The 19,552-nt window shown below is 36.9% G+C and overlaps 1 protein-coding gene across 5 annotated transcripts in view; it reads left to right on the top strand.

Moving 5' to 3' along the window:
• The window catches only part of WDR70 (WD repeat domain 70), a 318,604-nt gene that overhangs the window by 262,043 nt on the left and 37,009 nt on the right, over positions 1–19,552 (top strand). For all 5 annotated transcript variants that reach the window (XM_060295722.1, XM_060295720.2, XM_070045132.1 and 2 more), the window contains 3 exons: positions 6,043–6,142; positions 8,867–8,951; positions 10,420–10,558. In XM_060295722.1, the coding sequence (XP_060151705.1) occupies positions 6,043–6,142; positions 8,867–8,951; positions 10,420–10,558 (324 nt within the window). The remainder of the gene's footprint in view (positions 1–6,042; positions 6,143–8,866; positions 8,952–10,419; positions 10,559–19,552) is intronic.

Raw genomic sequence — 19,552 nt, forward strand, 5'->3', positions numbered from 1 at the left:
GAGGATTGTACAGAAAGAGTCTCAGACTGTAGCACAATGCCCAGAATGTTTCAGCCAGGCTAATTAGGAGTCCTTTCTCCCCCGTGCTCAGTCGTTGGTGAAGAGGAGTCCGTGGAAAGCCTGGCTTGTCACACAGGTAGTGAGCGTGCTAGTCATTATGCTTTGCACAGTGGGAAGTCTGAGAGGCACATTTTCTTGGCTACATGTCCTATAATCCCAAACAAGTCACCTGTCCATACCCAGACCCAAGGTGTAAAGAAATACATGCCACATATTGATGAAAAGCAAAGCAAAGTTGTATTGCAAAGGAGTGTGACACACTTGCATTACCTCATTAAATTCTCCTAGCAGTTTATGGAGTGGGTACTATTATTAATCTCGTTTAATAGATTAGCCCAAGATGATAAGTGGTGAAGCCTGGATTTGCACTCACCCGTCTGATTCCACCCTTTGTGCTTTTTATCATTATACCATATTTTCATACAATATATTAATTTGATTATCACAGAATCTTTTACAGAGGTTTTATTGTCTAATTTCCTTTTATTAAAATGAAGCCTTCATGGGCATAGGAAATTGCAAAGTACCTTTCTATGACAGTTCCTATATTTTTGTGTACATTACTCTCATAATCCTTACTACAGATCTCCAAAATCAGAGGAACAGGAGGAAATTATATTCAGTCTGGACCTATATCTAGTCTGTTTTTTAATCTTGGCATTTAAAAAAATCCTGGAATATTTTTAATCCTGGTATGGTAAGTAAACCTAACATGTGATTGAAAATATAGAATTGATTGGAATTGCTTGATTATAACGAAGCTTGAAAATAGATTCTTAATGCAAAAGAAAATTTATATCTATTTAGGGGGACCTAAGAGTAGATTTGAGAGGACAGTTAAATCTTAGTACACCTAGTTTGTTAGCCCAGCATTTGCTTCATCTTGCTCTCGGAGTTTGTGTTTCGGAAGCATAGTTGCATTTCAGCAACGTTCTGAGAGGCGGTGCCCACTATAGACTGAATAAATAAATGTGTGGCATTGACACAAGGCAGGGCGATAGTAGGTCAAATGCAGCTCAGTTTCATTGGGAGTTGGGGAAAAAGAGTAAGAGTGGGAAGATGTGTAGGGCATGTTACTTGAAAGATTAATAAACTGTGAAACAGAAAGATTAAGCATCTTGGCCAGGGTCAAACTAAATGTAATAAGCTGAAATTTTAGGTCAAGTTGGCTTGGCTCTAAAACCAGTATTCTTTCCACTAAATTTTCTCCTATTTTCTGCCCAGAAATTTATTTAAATTCTCGCTTTTTTAAAATAGTTTATTCCACTGTTTTATTGATTACAAAACATGTTTTGATCCTTTTGAGGGCTGTCTTTCCTCTTGCATTGATAGATACACACTAGGGCAATGGAAAGATATTGGGATCTAGCTAGCTGCTGGATGTAAACTCACTGACCTCTGTTACCACCATAGAATATTTAGATTATTTAGAATTACAGAAAGTGGTATATTTAAGACTTTGGGCTAGGCGTCATATTTTTCTTTGAGAATTTGACATACTTCCTTAGAGAGGAAAAACTAGAATTAGCATAGGCACAGAAGGCAGGACCAGGACTCATAAGTAGATGTTAGAAGGAGGGAGGCTTGGACCCAGTTTAAGAAAGGTGTTGCCAATTAGAGCCACCCAGACAAACGTACTGTTGTTGCTTGTGATGTAATGAGTTCTGTACTGCTGGAGGCTCTATGACCATCTGCTGAGAAGGGACAGTTTGTACTGTATGAGCTCAGAGAGGGCCTTTAAAACTCTAGGTTTTTGTGCTTGCATTCCCCATCACTCTGAATATTTGACACTTGATGTTCTCCAAATCTAACATAAGGCACTCCTAAGAATAGGAAGCCTATATAAAGGAGTTAATAATCTCAACTTCCCTAAAGAATCATGTTCTTTGCCTAGGATGATTATAAAAGGAATTAAAGGAGAAGTTGCAGTTTTAGGTTTCCCATATTATGCCAGAAGTGTTTTTCAGTCAGGTTGACTTTGTTTTCAAAATGTGAGGGTATTTTTCATCACAGACTGTCCAAATATTGATGTTTTATGCAAATTTAAGATCTCCTCTGGCTATCCATTTTATTTCATTGGAATAAACTTTTGTTACTGGTTAAAGTGAAGTTAATAATTGAAGAGCACACTTGACATAAAACCTCAGTCGAAGTGGAACTACCTGCTTGCTCTTGGGCTCGTGCGGAAGTGTACGTGATATGATTGCTTTGGATTCTGCAGCTTTTAAGGTTCTTTATCCCACCTGACTGGTATATGATATGTACATATCTATATATATGTGTGTGTATTTATATTTTAGAATATTGGTATTCATGATCTATTTTGCTCTATTAATAATAAAAAGTACATTTGATCAGTTAGTCATCTAGTTCAAATCCATTTCCTTTACAGAAGATAAAATTGTGATCTGGAGAGGCTAAGTAATTTGTCCTGAGTCATACTGCTAGTTTTTGACTGAACTAAGTCCAGATTTCATATCTCCTAGTCCTGGACCAGTGCTCTTTTTGCTATACCACATTACCTTACTGCTAATTCATGAAGTGATGGGTCTTCCTTCTGTTAAGATGTATATATGTATTTATTAGCATTAAAAATAAATAAAACATTTAAAACAAATAAATTAATTTCACTGAGAGGCCAAATGTAAGTATAGGACTTTCTGGTAAACTGTTACCGTAGTGTCTTTCAAAAGCTTTATTTAGAGTTTAGGAGTTGATAAGTTGTTGAAATATAACTAAGTGGCATATTTTCCTTATTGAGATTAGTAGCGGAGTTCTGCTTTTCTGAGGAACAAAAAAAATATGTTCAATCTATTCTCCATGTGTCCAAGAATGATCTTTTAAAGATAAGCAAACCTAGTCACACTACTACTCCTCTGTGTAAAATCCTTTAGCAACTCCTTTTACCTTCAGGATAAAATTTAAGCCCTTAACATGGCCTACAAGGCGTGATCTGGGTCCTGCTTATGTCACCTCTCACCTGTCCTTTTCCTCTTAGACGTGATTAACTTCTTCTAGTTCTTTGAATCAACCAGCTCCTTTCCCTTTAGGCCTTCCAATATGCGTGTGTTGGTTTTCTATCGCTTAGTAACAGATTACTACCGCAAATTTAGTGGCTTACAAAACCACCAGTTTATCATTTCACAATTTCTGTAGGTAAGAAGCCTGACATAGTATGGTTGGATTCTCTTCTTAGGGTTTTAGGGTTTCACCAGGCTACAGTCAAAGTACACTTGACCCTTGAACACGTGGGGAGGTGTGGGGTTAGGGGCACCAACACACACTCCTCTCGCCACCCTGCGAGCAGTTGAAAATCCACATATAACTTTACAGTCTGCCCTCCATATCCATGGTTCCACATTTGTGGATTCAACCAACCACAGATCATGTAGTACTGTACTATGTATTTATTGAAAAAAAATCTGTGCATAAGTGGACCTATGCAGTTAAAACCCATGTTCAGATCCCTGTTTCTTTGATACATCTTTTAAGTCTATAGTGGCATGTCAAACGCTTCTCATTCTTAAAATCTCTCTTCCTCTTCTGGCACGTCTTTATGGCTTCCTTCTCTGTCCTCAGCCAGGAGAAAGCTCTGCTTTTCTTTTTTTGGCTGCGTTGGGTCTTCATTGCTGTGCGTGGGCTTTCTCTAGTTGCAGTGAGCAGGGGCTACTCTTCGTTGCGGTGCACCGGCTTCTCCTTGAGGTGGTTTCTCTTGTTGCAGAGCACAGGCTCTAGGCACCTGGGCTTGGTAGTTGCAGCACAGGGGCCCTAGAGCACGCAGGCTTCAGTAGTTGCTGAGCGTGGGCTCAGCATCTGTGGCATGCAGCCTCAGTAGCTGTGGCTCGCGGGCTCTAGAGCACAGGCTCAGTAGTTGTGGCGCCTGGGCTTAGCTGCTCCACGGCATGTGGGATCTTCTCGGACCAGGGCTCGAACCCATGTCCCTGCATTGGCAGGTGGATTCTTAACCACTGAGCCACCAGGGAAGTCCCCAAAACTCTGCTTTTAAGGACTCATGTGACTCTTCAGTCCCACCTGGGTAATCCAGGACATAATCTCCCTATCGGCTAACTAATAACCTTCATTATACCTGCAAAGTCCCTTTTGCTAAGTAGAGTAACGTATTCATGGGCATAACACCAGCGATCGCAGAGGTCATGGGGTTCAAAATTCTGCTACCACAATGCAGTGAGTACCCTCTGACTGGAATAGCCTTTCTAGACCCTGCATCCTGCTCCTTCGTCTGCTGACTTTTACTTTATCCACTGCGTCTCTGATTTCTATTTTTCCCTCTCTTCTCATGCTCTGATTAAGAACCTCTCTTTAGTGCTCTCAAATTACTCTATACTTCCCCACTGTACCACTTGTCACTTTGTTTGCTTATCTGTGTCCTTTCAGGGGGACCGTCTATCACCTCTGAGAAGAGAAGCCACGTTTATCTCGGCACATTTGTGTTTCCCTGCTAACCCATGTATCTGCCATATAGTTGATTCCCAATATAAAAAAAAAAAGATGAATCAATGAATTATTTATATCCATGAAAAGAGGAAGCATGATTACTGTCTTTAATATAAATTTCTAAGACTTTCACATGGAGGAAGAGAGAAGACAATTTTATTATTTATTTATTACCATTTAACCTTCTGAAAAATTATTTAAATTTAAATTGTGACAATGGGACACAAGAATCATTAGAACTAACCTAGGAATATAGTGAAAAGAAATCTGAGTGTAACAGTTCCGCAGAAGGCCAAGGAAGCTCTGGTCCTTATTAAAACAGAAGGTCCGAGTTAAGTGATGTATTTGAGAAGACAATTTTAACTCAGTATATACAGTTCTTTTTTTTGAAGACTTGCTTTTTTGAGGTAGTGTGTCCTCATTACTGGAAACTTTTTGGTGAAAGCTCAGTGATGGAGTGTTGGGGATATTATCGGGAGGCTGATGTACGTGAGCTCTGTTTTGTGATTCATTCTTTGTTATGGTTGCTGCAAATTGATGGAGATGGGTCATTTGTATTCCTATACCTGTGGCTGCCAGGAGAGACCTACATGCTGTCATCACTAGTAATGTCCCTGGCCATTCACTGTGTAATTATCCAGCCTGGTGGATCTGGGATAATTGACTCCCTAGTACTTTGGCCTGTTCTGGTTACTGAATCATACCTGGGTGGCAAGATTAGTGTAGTAGAGTTACTTTTATAAGTCATTAACTGTTTAGAAGTGACATTGCAAGTAAAAAGACTAATAACATACATCCGTAGAGAGGGGGTATAGGGTAGTGTTTAAGGGTAGGCTTTTTGGTTCAAACTCCTAACTCGACCACTTATTAGCTCTGTGATTTTGGACAAGGTACTTAAGTCTCTGTGCTTAGTTTCCTAATCTGTAAAATGAAGATAATCTTCTAGAGTGAACGTGAGCACCATAGGCAAGTTAGTAAAAGAATATAGTGCCTAGGGTATGGTAAGCATTGTGTAATGGCTAGCTGTCGTCATCATCATCAACAACAACATTATCCTACAGGCACACTAAAGATAGTTCAAGACTTACAACCATGTGCACAGTGTCTGGCATATACTAGGAATACAGTGATATTTTTGAGTTAATAATATGTTCATTTGTAATTTTTATTTATATTTATTCTTTCAGATAACTGTAGGAAATGGTCCCCAAAACTTTATAAGTATAATGAGAAGAGCTAAACGTGGTGCTAATCTTGTGTTGCTCAGAGCTGGCTAAGGCAGTCTGAAAAATATCTCCTACTAGAACTTAACCTTGTCTCTTCTTTTCACTTATTAAAGCAAATGGATGTTTTTAAAAGCCCTTTGAAATTTTTTCCAAAATAAAAAAACTATCATCAGGTGAAATTAATATTTTTCATGTAGCTATATATCATTTTTTGGATGATAAAGTAAAATATTCTTGCCACAAAAATGTTCTCATCTGAATTCAGATGAGATGTTAACACTTTGCTTGTCTTTGCAAACAGGTTCATCCTAAATTCCACTATAAACAAGCTCATGACCCGGGCACAGATACTTCTTGCGTGACTTTTTCCTATGATGGTAATGTCCTTGCCTCTCGTGGAGGTAGGTTAGAAGCTTTCTTTTTAAAATGTTTCTATATATAAAATGATCGTATGTAACTAACAAATGTCACACTAATATCCTAGTGCTTAGTAAAGCTAGCTGTGCTTTTGTTAATGTACCTTTGCCAGTCTAGTTATTTTCATTAAAATGCATTTCCAACTTGGCAACATTATTTTATTAAAATTATCAAGTAAAATTTAGAAAATATGTACTTTTTTGCCTAAGTTTTCATTTTAGCTCCAAATTCCATCAGCATTTGGAGCCTGCAAGGATGACCATTGCCTCTACCTTATGGACTTTTGTAGATGATATTCTATATTCTTTCTATATCATTTTATAGTTCTGGGTCTGGTATTTCAAACTCTTCTATTTGCTGACCATTGATTTTTTTTCAGTTCAAACACTAATTCAGTTCAGTTAAAAAAATTTGTATACCTGGATGTTATTTTTTTTAATAGCTATGTAATTCTGTGTGGTCGTATTGTAAGTTTACCTATCCACACTCATATGATTGAATACAGATTGTTTCTAACTTTTTGCTAAATCTTTCTCACGTGAATAAGTAGTATGCTGATAGAAGGAAATAATAAAATAGTGAGGGCAGCTTATGAACAAAGCATTAGGGGGAAGTATGGGGCGTGACTGAGGATCTTCCAATAGGCCCATTTGTGGGGAGAGAAAAGAATCAAGGTAAGTAGGTTGGAGCTGTGTTACAGATAGCCTTAAATATCACATAAAGGATTTAGTCTTTATTCCACAGGCCAAATTAATCTAGCAACACTGAGTTTAGTCATTCATTCACTCACTTTACTGTATATTGAGCAACTGATCTGAGCTAAGCATTATGCTAGGTGCTTGGCATAAACTGTGGACATCATAGCAGGGTTCCTTTCCTGAAAGAATTTACAGCCTGATGTAGAGGGTACGGAAGTGAGGGGAACATAGAGTTGGCACAGCTCTCCCCTCAGTTTAACTGGTCCATGCCCGTTTACCCTTGGGAGCTCTATCCAGATTCTCCTTCTTCCAAGGAAGCCTTCTATTGATATATTATACCCAAACTACCCTCACATAATTTTAAAAATCAAATCACATGCACATGTATTTTCTATTTACAATATACATGGCAAAGATGGATATGTATAAAATATATGTTTTGGTTCATCAATTCTAACCTGTTCTTTGAGTCCTAAGATGACTCTTAATTAAGGCTATGTACTATACTCTGTACTTACATCAGTGATTCTTACCCCAAGAATGTATCTGAATCCCCTGGGAAGATTTTCAAAATCACAAATCCTCCACTAGGAAATTCTCACATTCACTCTCACACCTCTAGAGTGGTATACCCCAATCTCCAAGGTAGAGTGGGGAAAGAAGAGGGGAATAACAGAGGAGTGTACTTTGAAAATTCTTCCTGGAGGATTCTGAAATAGCCCAGCCCCACCCAGTTGGTTATTACTGCCTTAGAAGTATAGGATTAACTCCATTTCAGTCAAAGCCATTTTAGTGATAATTTTTACCTTCCCCTTCCATCCTATACTAGCTGTTGGGTAACATGTCGTCTACAGAACATGTATACTGTATTCCACCATTCTCCTTCCTGGGTGTATAGAGTATACCAGATGGAGGTCTCTCTGTTCAGCAGAGTCCCCAGAGTGTTGTAAGGTGCTCCTGCTAGCTCCAGAACCTGCCAGGTTAACTAAACTATTTAATACAGATTAATGTTTTCTTATTGTTTGAGGATTGTGGGGATGTGTAACCCTCTTTTAAAGACTAAAAGCAAAAAGGTTAGTCTTACAAAGTTCTTCCAGTATAAGCAGGTCTCCAATCCAGCCAGTTGTGGATTAGAGCACCTGCCAAAAGTTGGGTTTCAGAGTCAGGGTTGCTGGGGAGAGAATGGGGATTTTTATTGAATTCTCCACTCACCCCACTTGCATCTGGTACTGATTCCTTATTGGACCCAGGGGGCTGAGGCAGGTCTCAGCTGCGGACACTGGGGAAAAAGGACAGCAAAGATATTACTTATATGAGTTTTGGCTTTCATTATGAACAGGAATTAGTTAGTAGCCCTATAGAAATACTTCAAAAGTGATTCTTTAAAGAATATTAATTATGCTTTAAATGGCTTGGAAAAGCTATACTCCCCAGCAAGGTGAAGAATGATAGCCACAGATAGAGTTACACTGGAGGGAAAGGAATCACATTGGCTCACTCTCATTAATGTTAATGGATAGTTTCACCCACACACTGGTGGGAAAAAGAATCTGTTGTGAACTGAACTATTTTCAGTCCTGGTGGTTGCTAAATTAATATCTTCTTAAGAAGTCAAGTTATGCTCAGATATACCACAGGGAAACTACCATCTGCTCTAAAGTCACTCTTTAGAGAAGATTCTCCAGGGTTCCTTCTAGCCTACAGATGCTACATCAATCTGGAAAGTAATTTCTAGGAAGCTAGTTCATTATCATGTATCTTTCTACTGTTCTGACAACTACGGCTCTCAAGCTCCCTAGTTAAAAAGTAAAATGTGTTATGTGCATCCCCTTCCCTCCTTCCTTCCCTCCTGCCTCCTTCCTTTCTCTCTCTCTCCCTCCCTCCCCCGCCTCCCTCTCTCCCTTCCTTTTCTTATAGTTATACACTAAGTTTTGCAAACTCTAAACTTGGGGCTGGTTCTTTTTTGCAAAATTTACTTTCTCTTTTTTTCCTTTCTCATTCCTCTATCAGGTGATGACACATTAAAATTATGGGACATCCGACAGTTTAATAAGCCACTTTTTTCAGCCTCGGGTCTTCCCACCATGTTCCCAATGTAAGTAGCATATTTTTAATATTCGATAAGCACAAGAGAATGGAAAAGTAATTTTTTCATCTTCATGTTAATTTATAGTATGTGTCTTACATTTTCTAGAAAAGGGACTTGAAGAGTGATTGAAATAGGTTTTTTGAAAGATGAATTTTTATTTTTCCTTTCATTTCGTACATTCTTCAGAATATAAAATTCTATTTTTGAAGTTGAAATCATGGCTGTTCATGTATTTGTGTGTGTGAATATATATATTATATGCACATATAGGTCTTGGGGTAGTAAAAACATTTTAAAAGTTGAATTGTTCTTTTAATAGTGTATAAGTGACAGAGTAGGCCTGTCTTTTGTTTTCTTTTAAAATTTGAATCCTCCTACCATTAAAGCAATTCTTCATAGTTACTGAATATTATATGTCATTTTCTCAATTTTTTCTTATCATTTCAATCAGTAATTCGGTAACTGTCACTTATTCAAACTGTCTTGCTCTGGGTAGCTGAACACTGTTATCTGCATTCTACTGAGTTGATAACTGAAGCTTTAAAGATTTTTCTGCAAACAGCTGAGGTTGGGATTTGATCGCTAAGTCCTACAATTGGTGCCTAAGCAAAAATGTCTATTTTGGTAGAAATAAAATTTCTCACCTGTATTAAATAATGACCAACAAGGAGAGTGTGAAGGTAATGGAAGCAGCAAATGGAGGAAGCTGTATAATCTCAGAGCACTAACTCTGACACAGTCTATTGCCCATGGCATTTATCTGTTAAAACAAACAGATGGATAAACAAACATGAATTTATAGCCGATAAGAATCTTTTGAGCCTTATGCCTGCTGCAGGTAATGCTAACTAGATAGCATCTTTGGCTCATGTCTTAGATTATTCACAGTCAGGTGGCCAGACCTCTCATCACAAGAGCTGTTGAATCACAGCCATCAATTAGGTTCCAGCGGTACAAGCTGCTCCTCATTTCATGGTGCTTGACTTGACAAAACTCAAATTGTTTGAGAGGTGGTGCTGATAAAAATAGTTCCCAAACTGGTCAAAATAATCACTACTTAGACGTAAGTCATACACTGTATATTTGTGTATAGACAGGGTCAATGTCTATATTGAGTTTTTCCCACACGTTATTTACATTGAAAGATATTATAATGTATAGAAATTAGAGCACAGATTCTGGAGTCAGGCTGTCTAAGTTCGAATCCCAGCTGTACCACTTACTTTTGTGATCTTGGACAAGGTTTATTTAACCTCTTCCTGCCTCAGTTTCCTTATCAGTAAAATGGGGATAATAGTATCTACTTCATAGGATTATTGTGAGTATTAAGTGAATTAATATAAGTGCCTGACTTACTATAAACCCTATGTAAGAGTTGTCTCTTATTACAGTGAGGTTGTTTATATTTTAACTCATTATCACTGCACTGTTGTGGCATCATAAGCCTATACTTATAAACTCTTTTTGTCTGTAGGACTGACTGCTGTTTCAGTCCAGATGATAAACTCATAGTCACCGGTACGTCTGTTCAAAGGGGATGTGGCAGCGGCAAACTTGTTTTCTTTGAGCGCAGGACTTTCCAAAGGGTGTATGAAATAGACATCACAGATGCGGTATGTGTGTTCTTTCCTCCCAGCCTTGAGAATGAAGTGAAGTTTGCCTCTTAGCCATTTTTGGTTTTGGTTTTGAAACAGAACATAAGTTCTTGCCCTTACAGTACAGTGGTAGCTGCTTTTTTTCTCCAACACAGGAATTATTAGTACATTGCAGACTGGCTTATCTACACTTTTCCCTCCCCAACCCAATATTTCCTATAGGCCCACACTTTAGTCAGAATTTCAGCTGGGCCTGGGATGTTTACCCGCTCTGCCAACCAATTTGAGGAGAGAAGAAGCTGATCTTCATGTAACGTACAGAAAGGAGCTTCCCACAATGTGCATGTTTGTAAGGATTCAGGGATTATGGACAGAAGTGAAACGTTATGCCCTCAGAATGTGATGAAGTGTATCATTGTTTGAAAACTTTGACAGAATTCTCCTTGTTAGAGGTGTCATTAAGGTAAGACTCAGCTTCCACTGAGGTTAATATCTATTTAGTTATTAGAAGTTTAAAACATTTCAGATTTAACTTCCACATCTGAAAAACCCTCCTTTAGTTTTCTTTACATATTTATGTAAGCACTAAAACACCAGCATGCGTGCATTCATTCATTCATTCATGTCTAGAGACTGGAGCCGTATGTAATACAATAATAGTGAAGATTCCCAGAGGAAAATCTGAGTTCCTTTAAAGTCTTTGAAAGTATGTATTAGTATTTAGATGGTAAGGCAAATCATTGTTATTTTTCGAGTATGAAACAGGCCAATTAATGTCTGTGCAAATTTTCTTTGGCTCATAGTCAAATCCTTTAGTAATATCCTGTATCTTAAACAGTGCTCTTATGTAGATTTCTCCGGTTGTTTCAGCTCTACGTAAACAGTTGAGACATATTATGTACTTAAATGATTCAGACAATTGAACAACTGTTTTTAAATCACCAGCAAAAAGCTCCTGTCTCTAATGTTTTAATATTACTGTGGAGTCTTAAGTTGTAGGCACTAAATTTGAAACCATGGTATAGAGACAATGAACTAACAATGAGACTAATTCTAGATGAGTACTTTAAGTTTTATAGATTCTAATCTCATGACATAATTTGAAATATGCCAACACTAATAATACTTTTTTTGGGGTGCATCCAGGAGCCAACTAAAACACTAGAATCAAAGAAAAACACTCTTGACTCTATCAACTTTAATCTCAAAAAATAAAATTATTATAATGGGTTGTTCCAGAAGTAAGCTGGTTTTGTTTTGTTTTGTTTTTAATGCCTCTCAACGACTGTACGTCTCAGTATTACTCATGGGGTTGTGTTTTTAAATTATAATTTAAATTGAAATGTAATTAAATTAAGGGATATAGAAGTATGATCGTACTTTTAAAGACATGTGGATGTCATAAGTGTACAGAACACACTGTTTGTTGTGTTGCTCTGAATTGCTTTTCTATCTAGATGTTTTTGTCCATGGCACTTACCACCATCTCATCTATTATATATTTGTTTGTTTTTGTCTGTCTGCTTCCACCAGGATGTACGCCCATGAGGGCAGAAACTTTGTCTGTTTTGTTCACTGCAATATCCCCAATGCTCAGAACAGTGCCTGGCACATAGAAGGTGCTTGTTTATTGAATGAGTGAATGGTATACTTGGGAAGTGCAAGTAATGCATACTGTAGAGCACAGGTGTGTCTTTGGAGAGTGAGGCAGGAGAGAAGTATCTAGAGATGGAAGGGTAAACTGACTTTGTATACCATAATAAAGTGACTTTATCTTATGGTTTTTTGTTTTTCGTTTTTTTTTTTAAAGCAAAGGAATGACATACTCAGATCCAGGTCTTAGACGTTGATTTTTATTGAAGTGTGAAGGTTAGATTTACAAGACGTAGTATTTATTTGTATATGTATAATTTAGGAGACTGGGTCAGTGTTCCCTGCAATTAAAAGAAAACAAAAAAAGATAGCAGGTTTTAGAAGAAAGACAGCGAGTATGTTGTTGGTACATTGAACTTGAAGTACCTTTAGGACCTCTGGGTGGAGATGTTCAGTGGGCAGATGGGTAGATAACTTTGGTGCTTAGAAGAAAGAAGACATAGTTTTGGGAGGAGTATTTATAGTTCATAGTTGAAATGTTGGTTGCTGATGAGTTTGATCACGGAAAGGGCATGAAGGATGGAGAATATGAGCCCTAGGAAACCAGAGCATTTAAAGGATGAGCAAGTGAAGAGATACAAAGAAAAGAGTGAGGTCATTAAGGAAACAGAATTTATCATATTGAATTATCTTAGAAAAGTCAGAAAACTGATTTTGAGACCCATTTTAATAGATGGATGAAGAGAGAACTTCAAATAGGGACAAAACCACACACCTTAAAGTGGCCTTTTAAATCATTGATTTAGGATTTGTTTGTCTTTTTTTGGTTGTTAACATCAGACAGCATTGTTTTCTGTTTATATTGTAGGACGGTATGCTAAAGGGACTTTAAACTGCCCCTTTGATCCCTATTTTCTCAAGTTTTAAGTCTTCTTGGAATGTAGAAAAATAAACAAATTCATTCTTTGGGATGGATAAAGAGGGGGGACACTTTGCTAGAAGGGCCAAAAAACACCTCTTTTATTTAATTGTATTTTTGTTATGAAAAGCCAGGATTGTCATTTCTTTTGGAAACACCACACTCTGCTATAATAAGGTACTTACTGTATTGAGTTTTAATTTAGCTAAAAGGCAGCATCTCATATTCTTAATATCAACATTTAGTTGTTTGCTTGTTTGACTAGGCACAGGCAGTGGTGCTGTTGGGTCTATCCTAAAGCCATTTACTTCAGTAAAGTATGATTGACTGCATTTTCCCACACCCTTTTCTAAAACTAAATAAATCCCTAGACAGTTATATTCTGGAATGCCAAGCTCAATATAGATAGGGAGCCAAACATTGTTTTCAGTTAGGGAATGTTAACAATCTATACAATTAATTTCCTAATAACTAAAAACTGTCCTACAATCTTCACAATAAATAGCTTTTTAAAATATAACAATTATACTTTCCATATTTAGTTTTGAAACAAACTTTAAAAATGGTTTTAATTGCACTCTGCATTGTCATATGCTCTGAAAATGTTTCTTTTTCTATTCAGTTTAGAGACTCTCAACGCTCTTTGCTAGGAGATGACAAATGTTTAACATTTACTATTTTTACTCTGTGATGTTTGTACACATTTTACAATTCTGCTGAAATTATTTTTAGGTGTTTCCTTTTCCTAGTCCAATTTTGTTTCCTCAAGTTTAAAAAAAATGCATATCCTCATTTATCATCTACTTCGTTGTAATTTGAATAATGTGCTTAGCCTCTTTTCTAAAATAAATTCCAGAATATAATTTGATCTTGAATTTAAAAGCTCACCTTTGTCTTTGTGTAGATGGGACCCTAGCATGTTTATATATTGTGTAAAAAGCTTCCATTACTCTATTTTATGTGAAAAAGCATAGGAGAGAAGGAATGGACTAAATGTAATTTGGAGATGACCTATCATTTTTTTAAAAGGTAATTATGTTTAGAAGAAACATAGAAATTTTTAAGTCTTTTCAAAGTTCCAGTTATTTCAGGAAATGCTGTGATATAACATTTAAAACTATTATTAGCTTAGTGATTTTTCATCAAACTGTACTTTGTTGCAAAATGATTAATAGAATTTCCTTTTTTACTAATGTAAATCAAGGGACATGGTTTATGCAGTTGTACTAGTATATTACCATTTATACTCTTTAACCCAAGCATAGTGAAATGAAGTTGTTTTGACCTGGTATTAAGATGGTGGCCTCTTCACCTCAGTTGCTTTGGGCAGTAATTTAAGAGAGAGCAGACATTCCCTTGTGTAGAGAGAAGAAAAAGGTGGAAAGGAAAACAGCCAGAAATTTCACACTTGGTCCCAACTTCTCTTCTAATTTGTTTGTTTGTTTACGTAGTTTGGTGAGGGATCTCTGTTTCTGTAAACACTGAATGAACAAAGTGAAGAGAAGAAAAAGAAAAACTAAACCTTTGTTTTTAAAACATAGCTATAGCATTTAGCACGGCTACTGAACGGAAGGGAAGGGAAATTTGCTTCGGCATTTTCAACTAGACTGTAGGCATTTCAAAGTTGATTGAGAATCCTGGTGCCCATATAAGAGAGATAATAGTAAAGGTCTTTTAAGGAAGAAAAAAACTCATTTGTGATCATCTGAAGAATATTTGATTATCTTTAGGAATGCTTTTTAAGCATTGAAGAGAATAGATAGCAAAGAACAAGGATTATCTTAGATTTTGTTTCTTTCTACCACTACTTGTTCTCTGCAATATCCCTTTCCCGTGGGAGATGAAATCTGGATTATGCACACTTACTTACTTACTGCCTCCCTACCTACAGGCTGTATCTCTGCCCCTTATTATCATAGGTATTGGTTGAAAAATACATAATTATTGTCGAAGTTATGTTAATTAAGTAATAGTTTATATATTTACCAAAAGGTGGGGAAAGTTTCTTATTTCAGACATACTTATCCGATTACAGAGATAGCCTACTGCATATATTGAGGAGAAGGTAAGGTCCATATTGTGTAAAAAAAAAAAAGAGATTTCTTTAAAAGAACAAAAATTTCCATAAAAATACCAACTGTCTTTCCTTCTTTATATAGTTAGGTGAAGTTCTGAAGAGAACTTGAGTTCTCATTATTTTTCTAAACATCATATCTTATCACATTACCCATAGATTATACTGAGATATGACCTTTAAATTAATGAATTTTGATGTCCAAGAAAATTGCTATATGTGTCAATATATAAAATGACATATAACATATAAAATGAAAGGATTAGCACTTCCATTTCACATAAAAAGTTTTTGTGTTCTTATTAGGAGAGAATATTGATATTTTAAATCCAAAGAGATTGAATAAGTATAAATGGATATAATGGGGCCATGAAATAATAGACCCTTCATGAATCTAGCTCTGTATCTTAATTAATAAGTGTAAGGGACATGCTGGCTCTTCAGACTACAATCCCCCTATGTTATTTGTACATGTGAATGAGAGAAGAAAGGTCATTCAAATTAATGGATATTCCAAGGAGTCCTCAGAATTGGCTTTGGAATGTGTCTTTGTTCTTATATTTGAATACAGATAACGACTAATATGGGAATTTACTTCAAACTTAATGAATTAATGAAGCTGTGCCTGTGAAAGCTTGTCTCTGAAGGAGCTGAAGAACTCAACTGTTCTTCCATTTTGTACTGGGAATAGACTAATGATCTGTCTTACTGATATAAAGTCCCAGCTCAGGCCGAATCACACGTCTTTATGCGTTTTCTAGAAATAAAGGATTCAGGCGGTGTCTTTGCCCAGTCAGGATCGCATAAGGAATAGTAGTACAACAGTGCATTAAGTAGACTTCCCTGTGCTATACAGCATGTTCCCATCAGTTGTCTATTTTATACATAGTATCAATAGTGTCTATGTGTCAATCCCTATCTCCCAATTCCTCCCACCCCACCCCTTTCCCCCTTGGTATCCATACATTTATTCTCTACGTCTGTGTCTCTGTGTCTGCTTGGCAATTAAGGTCATCTATACCATTTTTCTGGATTCCACATATATGCGTTAATATACGATATTTGTTTTTGTGACTTACTTCACTCTAAATGACACTCTTTAGGTCCATCCACGTCTCTACAAATGACCCAGTTTCGTTCCTTTTTGTGGCTGAGTAATATTCCATTGTTTGTATGTACCACATCCATATCCATTCTTTTTTTTTTTTCATATCCATTCTTTATCCATTCCTTTGTTGATGGACATTTAGGTTTTCTTTAAGTAGCGAAGAAAAGAGATGCCATTGGGTTATGATGGAAAAAAATATTACATTTTTACCACTTTTGTGATTTGACTTACTAGACCCTTTCTTCAGATTCAGTAACTGGAACTCAGCTGGAGTCCCCTGCTGAGTTAGCCTCACAGTGTCCAGGATGGGGGTAGTGTCCATAAGATGTGATTAAATTACTTTTCATTGCACCTAAAGGTATCATGCTATGGATGTTCCAGGACGGTAGTTCTCAGGATTTAAAGGGTGCAGTTGAGTGTTCATCTGTAGGCACGTGAGAATAGAGAGGAAAGAAACCACCAATTTCATGATGGTTTAACTGTTAATATGTACCTTATCAAGTCTTAAAATGCTTTACGTAGGGAAAATGAAAGGAACAAGCTTAGTGCTGATTATTTTTTATTATTTTTAAAGTGCACAGTTCTGTGATTTTTAAGCCCTATAGATTCCTGTAGTTCCATCAATACAATCAGGATACAGAACAGTTAGTTCCATCACCCCCTAAAAACTCCTTTGTGCCATCCCTCTATAGTCACCCTCTTACCCCCTCCCTCGCTCTCCACTCCTTATCCCTGGCATTCACTGGTCTGTTCTCCATCACTATAGTGTTGACTTTTCAAGAATGTCATACAAATGGACTTATATAGTGTGTAACCTTTTTAGATCAACTTCTTTCAGCAGAATCCTTTGAGACTCATCCAGGTTAGTTGTGCATATCAATTAACTTGTTACATTTTATTGCTGAATAGTATTCCACTGTATGGATATAGCACAGTGTTTTTATCTTCTAAAGGACATTTGATTATTTCTAATTTTTGGAGATTACGGATGGAGCTGCTGTAAGCATTCATATAGAGGTTTTTGTGTGAATGTAAGTTTTCTTTTCTCTAGGGCAAATACCTAAGAGTAGGCTTGCTGGGTCATATAGTGAGTGTATATTTATTTTTATGAGAAACTCCAAGCCATCTTCAGATTAACAATGTCATTTTGTATTCCCACCAACAGCGTATGTGTTTTTTACTTACTCTGCATCCTCACCAACACTTTGTATTGTAACATTTTTTATTTTATACATTCTAATAGGTGTGTGGAGTGGTTATAATGTGAATTTTCCTAATGGCCAGTGATGTTGAATATCTTCATGTGTCCATTTTCCATAGTTGTATTCTCTTGGGTGAAATGCCTCTTCAAGTCTTTTGCCCTGTTTTAAATGAGGTTGTTTGTTTCTTACTATTAATTTTGAGAGTCCTCTATATATTCTAGATACCAAGTTCTTGGGCTATTCTCTCCCAGTCTGTTGCTTGTTTTTTTCTTTTTCTTAATAGAGTCTTTTACAAGGCAAAATACATTATTTTTTTAACATCTTTATTGGAGTATAATTGCTTTACAATGGTATTAGTTTCTGCTTTATAACAAAGTGAATCACTTATACGTATACATATGTTCCCACATCTCTTCCCTCTTCCGTCTCCCTCCCTCCAACCCTCCCTATCCCACCCCTCTAGGTGATCACAAAGCACCGAGCTGATCTCCCTGTGCTATGCAGCTGCTTCCCACTAGCTATCTATTTTACGTTTAGTGTACTTATGTCCACGCCACTCTCTCACTTTGTCAAAGCTTACCCTTCCCCATCGCCATATCCTCAAGTCCATTCTCTAGTAGGTCTGTGTCTTTATTCCCGTCTTGCCCCTAGGTTCTTCATGACCATCTTTTTTTTTTTTTTTAGATTCCATATATATGTGTTAACATACGGTATTTGTTTTTCTCTTTCTGACTTACTTCACTTTGTATGACAGACTCTAGGTCCATCCACCTCACTACGAATAACTCAATTTTGTTTCTTTTTATGGCTGAGTAATATTCCATTGTAAATATATGTGCCACATCTTCTTTATCCATTCGTCTGTTGATGGACACTTAGGTTGCTTCCATGTCCTGGGTATTGTAAATAGAGCTGCAATGAACATTGTGGTCCATGACTCTTTGAATTATGGTTTTCTCAGTGTATATGCCCAGTAGTGAGATTGCTGGGTCGTGTGGTAGTTCTATTTTGAGTTTTTTAAGGAACCTCCATACTGTTCTTCATAGTGGCTGTATCAATTTACATTCCCACCAACAGTGCAGGAGGGTTCCCTTTTCTCCACACCCTCTCCAGCATTTATTGTTTGTAGATTTTTTGATGATGGCCATGCTGACCGGTGTGAGATGATATCTCATTGTAGTTTTGATTTGCATTTCTCTAATGATTAATGATGTTGAGCATTCTTTCATGTGTTTGTTGGCAATCTGTATATCTTCTTTGGAGAAATGTCTATTTAGGTCTTCTGCCCATTTTTGGATTGGGTTGTTTGTTTTTTTTGATATTGAGCTGCATGAGCTGCTTGTAAATTTTGGAGATTAATCCTTTGTCAGTTGCTTCATTTGCAAATAGTTTCTCCCATGCTGAGGGTTGTCTTTTTGTCCTGTTTATGGTTTCCTTTGCTGTGCAAAAGCTTTTCAGTTTCATTAGGTCCCGTTTGTTTATTTTTGTTTTTATTTCCACTTCTCTAGGAGGTGGGTCAAAAAGGAGCTTGCTGTAATGTATGTCATAGACTATTCTGCCTATGTTTTCCCCTAAGAGTTTGATAGTGTCTAGCCTTACATTTAGCTCTTTAATCCATTTTGAGTTTATTTTTGTGTATGGTGTTAGGGAGTTTCATACTTTTACATGTACCTGTCCAGTTTTCCAAGCACCAGTTACTGAAGAGGCTCTTTTTTCTCCACTGTGTATTGTTGCCTCCTTTATCAAAGATAAGTGACCATATGTGTGTGTGTTTATCTCTGGGCTTTCTTTCCTGTTCCATTGATCTATATTTCTGTTTTGGTGCCAGTACCATACTATCTTGATTACTGTAGCTTTGTAGTATAGTCTGAAGTCAGGAAGCCTGATTCCTCCAGCTCCGTTTTTCTTTCTCAAGATTGCTTTGGCTCTTCGGGGTCTTTTGTGTTTCCATACAAATTGTGAATTTTTTTGTTCTTGTTCTGTGAAAAATGCTAGTGGTAGTTTGATAGGGATTGCATTGAATCTGTAGATGGCTTTGGATAGTAGAGTCATTTTCATAATGTTGATTCTTCCAATCCAAGAACATGGTATATCTCTCCATCTCTTTGTACCATTT

The sequence above is a fragment of the Globicephala melas genome, chromosome 3 (assembly GCF_963455315.2).
Source record: "Globicephala melas chromosome 3, mGloMel1.2, whole genome shotgun sequence".
Taxonomy (NCBI): domain Eukaryota; kingdom Metazoa; phylum Chordata; class Mammalia; order Artiodactyla; family Delphinidae; genus Globicephala; species Globicephala melas.